This window comes from Haplochromis burtoni, unplaced genomic scaffold (genome assembly GCF_018398535.1).
Source record: "Haplochromis burtoni strain Fernald_Lab_line unplaced genomic scaffold, NCSU_Asbu1 Contig_133, whole genome shotgun sequence".
In the NCBI taxonomy this organism is placed as follows: Eukaryota; Metazoa; Chordata; class Actinopteri; order Cichliformes; family Cichlidae; genus Haplochromis; species Haplochromis burtoni.
The window spans coordinates 1,569,441-1,580,323 of NW_024582494.1; the positions used below are offsets into that span (position 1 = coordinate 1,569,441).

The following is a 10,883-nucleotide window of genomic DNA, read 5'->3' on the forward strand; positions in this document are numbered from 1 at the left end:
GTCACTGATCATCACCTCTCTGCTTAACCCAGCTTCATGATCACAAATATTAAGAGCTGAGGATGCAGGGTGACGTTTCTATTTCACTATTTACTTTTTATTTATTTCTTTTCCAGATCTACATTGAGTTCTGTTACAGCTCTTTCATTCAACTCTTCAAACTGCACAGAGATAAAAACATTTTACTGTCCTTTAATCTACTAGAATTTGCACACACTTTTTAACTTCTGCAATTTTTCTTTATTTTCTGCTCCAAGAGGCTGAACAGGAAGAGGTTTGCACCATTGTACTGTATCACATCCACATTTTACTGACTGTCCAGTTTATTCTGAGGAAGTAACAAACACTTGTAATGAGCTGTGTTTGAAACGATGGTTTCACATGTTATCAAGTCCTGAAGCAACATGTCCATGAATGTCTCACTGTGATGGTTTCTTCTGTCCATACTGGCCACAAACACATCCATGAAATCATGAATAAAAGCAGTTTGAATGGAAGAAGCGTCCATGAAAGTGACTCATAGCTGACTCTGATCATCATGTTTAACAACAGAAACATGTTGAAGAAGGAGAGTGACAGAAAGAACAAGTGAATGTACTCACAAAGGAAGAAGAAGCAGATCAGAGTGTGACGGACTTTCATGATGAGGCTCTGATGGTTCACTGCTGCCTCTCTTCTTCTTCACTGGAAACCAGGAACTTGTGACGCCTCACTTCTGTAACTGAAGGAGTCCCTCCTCCAAACACCACAGCACCTCTACACTCCTCATTTGTCTGAAACAGTTGCAACAGCTCAACTTCCTGTTAAAACAAATTTGAGTCAGGTGCAACATTATGTTCACCTGACATGTATCCATCCCCACTCTCATAGTTTCAGCATCTACTGGGCCATAATGGTTCTGTTTAAACTGGGATTAACTCCGTCCCCCTTTTTTGGTGCCTCATCGTCTCCTTCTGTTATGATAATAAAATAATGCAGTCACCATGTGCCGAGAAACTACCTAAAACCAAAGTTTTAAGGTGATTATTACATATTTAATAAATAACAGATTGCAGAAAAACTAAATATTAATGAACTATTTCATGGCATAAGAGGTAAAAAGTCACCAAATGCTGCTACAGGATGTTCAAACTGTGGGAACAAAATGGAAATGACACAAAAATGCACTAAAATGCAGGATTAGTTTTCATGTTTTTCCTGTGTGATGGAAAAAGTAACAATGCCAGTAATAATACACACCATGCACTATAGAGAGAGAGTGAAAGAAAATAGATGACAGCCAAACATCAGTGTTGCGTTTGCTGTTTTACTTAAAGCTTGAACACGTAGAGACGACGAGGCCGGCAAAGCTGAAGCAAAATCATCAGGACAGAACTGGAACAGTGTTTCTGACCCACTGCAGAGATGTCTGTACTGTATAAGAAGGGCAGTAGGAATGACTCTTTTATGTACAGTACTTTATTCCAAATGTCAACATGCATTGTGTCAACTTCTGGGTGGTTTTGTGAGCCACGGCGCCCCCTCCTGGCATTGAGAAAATGCACTCAGTTAAAGTTGGGGATGACAGAGCACGTGGTGTGACGAGCTTGTTCTGCTTGGATTATGGACGTCGTTGCCTCACTTTCACGACGGAAACTGTTTCCAAGCACAGAATAGGAATAATGACCTGAAATCGTTTATTAGGAATCATGATGGACAAAGGACGGCGCCCTGTAACCATGGTTACAGTTACTTACTCTCATGTCCGTGCATGTGCACAGAGAGCGTGTTTATACCTGACATCAAACCCAAAGCATGCATGACTTTAAGTGTACGGCCTGTAGAAACACACACGGTCTGAGTCACTTTGTCACAACAATGAATTTGTTTTTAGCTCCGTGAGAAAGTGTGTGATTATGTGTCTCAGTGTGTCAGAGGGCGATGCACATTTTGGAAGCAGAGCCGCTGATCCACCAAATCTGAGAGTGAGCATCAGCTCCTCCTCTTCCTCACCTGCTCCTCCTCTTTTCCTCATTTCCAGAACAGCTGGCTCTGCAAACAGCTGCTGGAGTCCGGTGAGTTGTTGAATGAGCTTTTTCTGACCAATCACCAGTGTTTGATTTATTTAACTAGAAACTGTAATAAAACTGTAATAAAACATTACACAGTATTAGTTTTAAACACTGTAATGCAGAAGCAAAATAAGGAACTTACTAAAGCAGGCCTGGGTTTATTTTCCTTTTTTATTCTTTGTTCTTTCTCTTTTTTCTTGAAATGACCTGTTCTTAGTTTAAACATTTGATATATTTTCTGTGCTCTATTGTGAATGAAATATTTGCAGATTGTTAAATTCATTTTTGGTTCAATTTTTACACAACTTTGAACCTTTCTTGGAACTGGGGTTGCAAACTGCCCTAAAATTAATGAGTATGAATTAATTTAAACAGCGAGAAACTAATAAAATGAAATGAAAATGATCAATAGCTGAATCAAAGCAGATTCATCCAGCTTCCAGCTGCTCTCGTCCCAAAGCCTCTCACAGTTACCTTTCATTAGCAAACTGACAGAACAACCCCTGAAATACCTGTGAAGCTTCTGTTACCAACACAGACTTCACAGCCTGCGTCTGCGTCACAGGATGAAGGTCTTTGCTGAGATGCTCATACAGCGCTCTGCTGTCCTTATCTGTCCTACTGTCCTTCTCTACTAATCAGACTGAAAACATGACAGTGGTGGCATCAATCATCACGTATGTAAATGTTTCCCAGGGTAATTTCAGTCAACAGCATGAAGAACAGATCTTATGCAAACTTACTGACTTCCTGTGTTTGCTGCTGCCTGAAACAGATGTTTACAATCTCACACTATTTATAAAATAGGAAGATTTTATAAATGCAAAAAGAAACATACCATGAGTTCAACATTTATTTGACAGCTACTCTGCAGAGCAATTTAAAATAAATAAATACATTAGCTTTAAAGAACATTAGCATGAAACATGTAATAGTGAACATGGTTGGTAAGCAAAGATGCTCACACAACAAATCCTTATTATGACCTCATGTGAATGAGGTCATTCTGCCAATAACACTCCCCACTTCACTTAAAAACAATCAGCATTTATTCATAAAATGAATAAACAGTTATTAGCTTTAGCTCAGTAAAATGTGCAGTCTGTACTCTTAACGGTTTACTTCTGGCTAAGTGTAAAGAAAAACAAACTCATGTAGGGATGAGAGTGTAAAGCATGAACGTGTAAAATATGAAACTTTAACCAAGTTTTCAGTTTGGTTACTTCAGCCAGCAGCAGAATTTCTTCCCATGGTTAAAGCTCGTGTGTCAGAAAGTCAAAACTCTCCCTGTATTCAACTGTTTCCCTCAAACTGTCACATCGTTGAATTAAAAGAATCTCACATTTTGTGAGAGAACGACTTCATTTTGAACCCTGCAGGAGAAAATATGCCATCAGCAGAACAGAAGCTAGTCTGCAGTAGAATACAGTGGATTTTCCAGAGAGGCGCTCGGGTCAGAGCCTGCGTCTCCCTGAGGCTCAGGCGAGGTGCTGCTGGGAGAGTCCACGTCTGCTTTTGAACTATTCAGCTCAGATTTGGTGAGTTTGCTCGAGTCGTCCTCAGCCTGAAAAACAAAAACAAAAAACAGAGATTTTATTGTTTTTACTGGAATATTTTTTTATTAATATGTTCATGTTGTTTCCTGAAGCTAGCCTGTTAAACCCCAGGGGTCTTTCTCAGGTTGCTGTTTGGAAACAACACGCCCAGAATGAAGAGTATTTCTCTGCAATTACAAACTGTGTGTAGTATTAAAATAAACACTTGTGAGGCTTCATCAGAGCTGTAAATATTACAGCAGATGTTATTGTGTCTGGAAAAATAAGACGATTTTTTTTTCCTCGCCCAATTTTCTTTTACTTTTATAAGAACTTTCAAAATCTTCTGGCGTACACATAAAACCAGGAATCAACATGAACATGATCTGTGCAAAGACCGATGCTGCAGTGAAACAGAGCAAAGTTACAGAGAGTTTAGTGAAGACAAAGCCAGGGGTTCTGCAGTCTGGGAAACTGTGAGTTGGTTTTGGCTCAGGAGGCGAGATCAGCACGAGTTGATGCAGCTAAATGTGACACATCACAACAGACAGTAGAAGTCAACAATATGAACGACACAAAGGAAAAATGTCCCAGACACAAAACCTTTCCCAGATTACAGTTTTGCTTCGTTCTGTCCAGCGTTTTCCTTACGCTGTGCTCAGGCGTGGCTGCAGTGATCACGCTGTAATCATCGGTGGTTTCAGGCGTGTTGTTGTATTTGGCCAAAGCATAAACTGAACTGATTTCCACAGGAGCGGCTCCTTTCTGTCCGCCCTCATCTCTGATTTCCTCATACACGGCGTTGTTGGTCTGCAGGAGAAGAAAAAACTTCACATCCTGTAACGTCAAACTGATGATGTCAGAGTTCGTGAAGCTCACCTCTGTGACAGCATCGTACTCTGTTTCCACAGGATGACCTGAAAAACACATCAGTGAGTTTGAACCAGTGCAGGTGAGGAGAGAGGACAGGTGTGTGTGTCCTGAAAACAACAGGAAGTCAGGTGATGCAGTTAAACATGGCGGCCTGTTACAGCGGCTGCAGTGAGTGTTACACACAACTCAAGACATCTTAGACACACACTGCCTGTGTGTGTTTGGGCAGGGATAGCTCAGTAGGTAGAGTGGTGGCCCCATGATCGGAAGGTCGAGGGTTCGATTCCCCTGAACAGCTACCCTGAGGTACCCCTGAGCAAGGTACCGTCCCTACACACTGCTCCCCGGGCGCCCAATGGCTGCCCACTGCTTCACTGAGTGAATGGGTTAAATGCAGAGAGCGATTTTCCCCAAGGGGACCAATAAAGTTCATCTTCTTCTTGTCTCTCTCTGTGAGTGTGTCTGTGCATGTGTGTGTGTCTCTCTCTGTGTGCGCGTTCATGTGTGTGCGTGTGTGTGAGTGTTTGTCTCTGTGTGTGTGTGTGTGAGTGTTTGTCTGTGTGTGTGTGAGTGTGTCTGTCTGTGTGCTCGTTCATGTGTGCGCGTCTGTGCATGTGTGTGTGTGTTTCCTGTTGCCTCACTCTTTGCAGATCTTTTCTTGCAGAATATCAGCACAGACACTGATAAAAGGATGACGATGATGATGATGACAGCCACAGTCAGACCCACAGACGGCAAACCATCTGCAGCAGATTCGGACGTTAGTTTACACTCACACCTCCTGATACAACAGATAATCAATATTTTCTCTGTCATGTTAGTAATATGAGGCCTGTGAGGTGAGTGTTTACCAGTATGAACCTTTACATTCAGACTCAGGGTAAGTTGGAGAGTTGCTTTTGTATTACTGTGTTAAACAGTCTCAGTGTTTGGACAACAGCACATCTTTAAGTTTATCTCTGTAGACCACAGCGGTGGATTTTAAACCAAACCATCAACATTTGAGGAAAGTTTTTATTAAATATTTTAAATTAATGAAATTCTTAGATATAAATTCCACAGTGATTGTGTGTAGATGTGGATCTTTAAAAACCTGTGGACACAGTGGTGCCTTCAGATGTTTTCTTGGGCTGCTCAGTGGTGAGTGAAGGTGGGGAGGCTGATTGGACGACTGCTGAAACAGGTCAGAGAGTGAAGTTTGGTTTAGATGTGGTTCTTATTTAAAAGCAGAGAAAAAGCAGCCCGCTCACATACTCAGAGTCACACATCACTGTGTGTCAAAGTGTGTCTCTCACTGCAAGTAAGGATGTTTGTCACATCACATCTTTGACGTCACAGTAGGCAGGTATCATTGCTCAACATGCTGGGTGTATTTTAACCACCCTAATATTCTTCTGTACTATAGCCAACCATTAATATGCGTCCAAACCAGTGCATGAAACCAAGAAACAAACACAAAAGTCCCTCAGAGTGGACACAGACTGCTGTCTTCAAACGTTGTGACCTTTCCCATCTCCTGATGTTGTAGCACTTTAACAAAAAGGACACATCAGTCCTCCTGCAGCCAGTTTGGAAATGAAAAGTCAAAGAACACCTCATTCTTAAAGGTGAGACACCAGCAGCGTCTCATAGATCTGCAGTATCTGACATCTGGGATAAAAGTGTAAAGAAAGATTCTGAAATTCAGATTTTAAAATAGCATCAAGTTTTGATACTGCTGGAGAAAAACTGTCAAATTAGATTTTAGTTCCAGAAAAAGTGCAAATCATTAGCTACAGTATGGCTGTAAGCTAACATGTCTGGTAATCTGACACAGCAGCAGCTATCAATGACTGAATTAGCAACATTAAAAACATATTTAGGGAAAACTCACCATCTGTGACGTTGATCTCAAAGTCTCTGAATGAACCTTGACCAGCAGCTGGATTCAGAGAACATCTGTACGGTCCTGAGTCAGACTCAGTCAGCTGTGTGATCGTCACATACAGAATTCCTCCTCCTTTATATTTATCCTCTGACGTTCCTCTAAATCCAATTCTGTATCTGTCTTTGAAATCATCTTCACCATAGGTTTGAAGAAGAACCTCATGCTCTCCACATTCTCCCCTGCAGAAGAACTTTTGTCCTCCAGCCTGATTAAAGGAACATCCGACTGTGAGAGAGCTTCCAGTTTCTTTATCAAAGTGTTTCAGCTGATCATCGTTTCCATCCAGCAGTGCTGTTAAAGAGACAAACGATCAGTAGTTACAATCAGTGCTGAAGATGATGCAGTCTGATCACAATAACTCCAGTTTGACCCACAGTTACACTGGGAGCTGCCCAGTTCAACCAGTCTGTGGCTGGAACAGTGAATTCAACATTGATTTGAAGTGAATTCTTCAGCTTCAGCCCGACCTCCTCGTGCCATCATCACAACATCATCATAAAACAGTGACACATGCAGACACTCTGCTAGTGTCACTCTGGAGGTTTTACTGTGTTTACTGTACAAAGCAGGATTTAATCTTGTCCACGTAACTTCAGGGTTAATCGTGTTTTTTAATATGAAGCTGGTTCACTTATTACCCGTTTACATCACTGTGCTAATATATATGCTAAGCTAATCTGCTCCAGAGTTATGTTCCAGATCACAGATCACCAGGAAACCACAACCTACTGTCCAATCAGACCTCTGGAACCGAGACCTCTGAGAGCAGATGGTGGTGTTTAATGTCTTTGCTTCTCCCTGTTGATGCCTGGAGGAATATTAATTATTAAATACAAATTTATTCCCTGATTCTTTTTTCTATTGCAGTTTTATTGTTTCATAATCAAAGTATCTGATCCTAAAACAAGCAGCTGTTCGATGACCTCACATCAGATTTGCACACAACTCTAACAAGAGGTGCATTTGAAAGAGTAAAAACTAAACCTTTCTTTTAAACATGAATTTAATGAAATGCTGATTATGATCCATCAGATTCTCTGTGTTTTAATGAGCTGAGACACTGATCACTTCAAAAACCTAAACTTTATTAATCCAGTAGCTCGTTCACAGTCTTACCGATGGCAGCGTTCATTCAGGCCTTTAACACAGTTTACTTTAGTCTGTATTACTGTGTGTGTTTAACCTCTTTATAGTTTTATCTTCCTTCTTAAAATCAGCTGCTCTGATGTCTCCATGTTTCTGATTGGTCAGATGTTGCTCCCGCCTCTTTCATGTGAACACACTGGCAACGAAGGGGTTAACTTAGCGAGCTGGTGAAAAGCTTCATGCTAATGTTGATGTCAGGTTCAGTGAGTCCACACAGGACTGTGGTTTAGGAAACTCAGGCTTTAACCCTGAACGCTTCAGTTCCTGTGCAGGTGATCAGAGGAATCAGAAACCCAACATCATCACTGAAACCATGAACCAGGACTCACTGTGCCAACAGAGCAGAGCCTCAAATTTAATCCAGCAACATGAGAATAGTGTGAGGTTAAGAACGCCTCAGTGAATCCTGTGCAATACAAACATGGATCAAACAGATAAATTCTAATTTACACACAAACCTTTGATTTCCATTTTCAGACTCAGAAACTGAACACAGTTTAGTTCATGCTCATGACGTCCAGCTCAACCACAGAAAGCAGATCAGCTGATCACTTAGACGAGACCTCAGATATCATATTAGCCGATCTCATATAGAGCTGTTAGTGTCTCCTGCCCACAACCCTCCACCACAGCTTCTGATGAAATAAATGTGTCTGCTCTGTTCTGTGCAGCACGACTCACTCACATCATCCTGACATGATGGACATTATGGCACGAATGTTCTTTTCCATAGTTTATATACATGACTAGAGTTAAAGAAACAGTTCAGTAAAGAGAAGTTTGTTCAGAGAGTCACTGACTGTGAAAACTGATAAAAAGTTTAAGTAAAAAACTCCGTTTTATAAAACTTTTCTTCAGACTTTCAGAGACAAAACAGAGAAATCAACATTTGCACAGTTTAGACTGAAACTCACCTTCAGCAACAACAACTTCAAACTGTTTGTATGAAACTGATGATGGAGATTCAGCCACAGCACAGCTGTACTGTCCAGCATCAGACATGATCAGCTGTGTGATGCTCACAGACAAAGTAGGAGCATATTTTTCTGTTTTTTATTCAGTGCTGTATCTTTGATGTTGATGCTTCTCATCTGTTGTATTAATAAGGATGTTTTCTCCTTCACATTCTCCTCTGCAGAATATTTTCCATGTTCCAGCAGTAAATCTGAATCCAGCTGTAAGATTTCCTCCAACGAGTCCAAATGAAATGTTTTTGTTGTCGTTGACTTCAGGGTTTCCCTCTTGCAGAGCTGTTGGAAACATGAACCATCAACAGTTACTGTTTGTACTTCCTGTAAGAAGCTGCAGTCTGATCACAGCATCCACACACAGACACACTGAGACTAAAGTCTGAATGTGAAACACTGAGAGCTCAGAGTTTAAACATCAGCTTCTGTTTCACTTTTCTCTCCTCATTGATCAGAACAAAGATCCACATTCAGTCCTGTTAGAGCTCTGACACTAAACTGTTTGTGATCAAGAGGAAACTAAAAGTTTAACATCACTGAGTTATTCACACTTTGGTTTTAGGCGATGACGCACAGTTTTATATTTGGCTGCAGGATGTGAGGCAGTTTATTCTGTTTCACCTGAGTTATCAGGAACAAAATGTTTGCAGGCAGATTTTCTTAGTTTAGTCAAATTAAAGTTCAGCCAAGTCGATAAACTCTGAAGGCAGCAGGCTGAGTTTGTTCCCTTTATTTTACTGACTGTCCGGTTTATTCTGAGGAAGTAACAAACACTTGTAATGAGCTGTGCTTGAAACGATGGTTTCACATGTTATCAAGTCCTGAAGCAACATGTCCATGAATGTCTCACTGTGATGGTTTCTTCTGTCCATACTGGCCACAAACACATCCATGAAATCATGAATAAAAGCAGTTTGAATGGAAGAAGCGTCCATGAAAGTGACTCATAGCTGACTCTGATCATCATGTTTAACAACAGAAACATGTTGAAGAAGGAGAGTGACAGAAAGAACAAGTGAATGTACTCACAAAGGAAGAAGAAGCAGATCAGAGTGTGACGGACTTTCATGATGAGGCTCTGATGGTTCACTGCTGCCTCTCTTCTTCTTCACTGGAAACCAGGAACTTGTGACGCCTCACTTCTGTAACTGAAGGAGTCCCTCCTCCAAACACCACAGTACCTCTACACTCCTCCCCTCTGCATCCGTCTGTGAGTCTGCTGCAGGGCTTCCTGCTCATTCATGCACCTTTACATTTACATTTATCCCTGAAACCAGAATTCACATCACTAATTTAAAATGTGATGATGTGTCCAGCTGATTCTTCCACCTCAGCTAAAATTCATTTAGTCTTCTTCTAATATTAAAACTCTTAAATGATCATAAGTGTCATTGTTATTTGTGCATATTGTTCTTGAGACTTCACAGCATTTCAGTATCTGCTGACTCTGAGGTTGTAAATCTGTCCGACCTTCATTAAAGATCTTTGGAATCTTGTGTTCATATTTTTATTAGATAATTCCTTATTTAATTAACTTAGTTTCATTTTGACAGGACATACAAATGAGACTTAAATATTACTCACAGCTAACATGACATCCAGCACAAAGACCCAGGATAGAGGATCATTCTTGTCCATTTCAAAAAGTTGCATTGAGGCTGTTTTTTGTCTATAACAGCTGCAACAGCTCGACTTCCTGTTGATGCGATCTCACTGAGTCTGAGGTCAGCTCGTGGCAGAAAAGGAAGCTGAACGTCAACACTGACCAAGTCTCACAAACTTATTGCTCAACAGCACTGAGGGAACAGTTAATATCTGTGCTGTTTTTACATGGAGAATTATTTTATTCTCACAATAACAAAGAGGAAACATCTCCACTGACCATGAACTGACTTAACATTCAGAATCTGAGTTTTTTTGGTAAATATGAACTTAAGTATGTGCAGAGTTGCTGTGGCTGTTCTTGTTAATGAAATTCTTTGAATAAAAATCTTTTTACAGCATTAGTTTTAAACAGTGGGCTGATACTCAATGCAGAAGCAAATAGAGGAAGTTCATATTGCTAAGGTTAAAAATAAGCGGTGCTGGTTGCTGGTACGTCGCACCATGTAAGGGTGTGAAGTCTATGATGGACGTGCAGTCCAAAAGAAAATCCCCATTTTGTTTTCATGACTGACTCTGAAGTTGTGACACAGAGGAAGATTTTTTTGCAATCATTTCAATACTTAGAATTTAGCAAAGGGGAAATCTCTATGAGGACAAAAAATGGTCAGGTTTCCTGCTCAGTGGGTCAGGGTTACTGTGGTGCCAGTCCTGAGCTGGGTCCAGGGCTCGAGGACGAGCCACCATGAGCCAAAAGTCCTCTTGGACAAATTCACCTCAG

At 40.8% G+C, this 10,883-nt stretch overlaps 2 protein-coding genes across 8 annotated transcripts in view; both read right to left on the reverse strand.

Annotated features, from left to right (window-relative positions):
- The window catches only part of LOC102295791, a 17,553-nt gene extending 16,734 nt beyond the window's left edge, over positions 1–819 (reverse strand). For 2 of the 3 annotated variants that reach the window (XM_005930901.3, XM_005930900.3), the window contains exon 1: positions 603–815. In XM_005930901.3, coding sequence (XP_005930963.1) covers positions 603–642 — 40 coding nt within the window. In that variant the 5' untranslated portion in view covers positions 643–815. Of the gene's footprint in view, positions 1–602 lie in introns of all 3 variants that reach the window. The other variant, XM_014336410.2, reaches the window with a different exon arrangement.
- Positions 820–1,459: 640 nt separating this feature from the next.
- On the reverse strand, positions 1,460–9,732 carry LOC102294869 (CD226 antigen). 5 transcript variants are annotated; one of them, XM_042224259.1, is made up of 8 exons: positions 9,530–9,732; positions 8,447–8,782; positions 6,333–6,677; positions 5,553–5,630; positions 5,101–5,202; positions 4,466–4,503; positions 4,190–4,396; positions 1,460–3,615 (listed from the first exon to the last, which is right to left on the reverse strand). In XM_042224259.1, the coding sequence occupies exons 2-8, from the start codon at positions 8,532–8,534 to the stop codon at positions 3,460–3,462; spliced, it is 1,014 nt and encodes a 337-aa protein (XP_042080193.1). In that variant the 5' UTR covers positions 8,535–8,782; positions 9,530–9,732; the 3' UTR covers positions 1,460–3,459. The 5 variants fall into 5 exon arrangements, with proteins under 5 accessions (XP_042080193.1, XP_042080192.1, XP_042080191.1 ...); XM_042224257.1 differs by having other exon boundaries at positions 1,461–3,615; positions 5,553–5,633; positions 9,530–9,730; XM_042224261.1 differs by having other exon boundaries at positions 1,464–3,615; positions 4,238–4,396; positions 5,553–5,633; positions 9,530–9,722.
- Between the last annotated feature and the right edge of the window lie 1,151 nt (positions 9,733–10,883).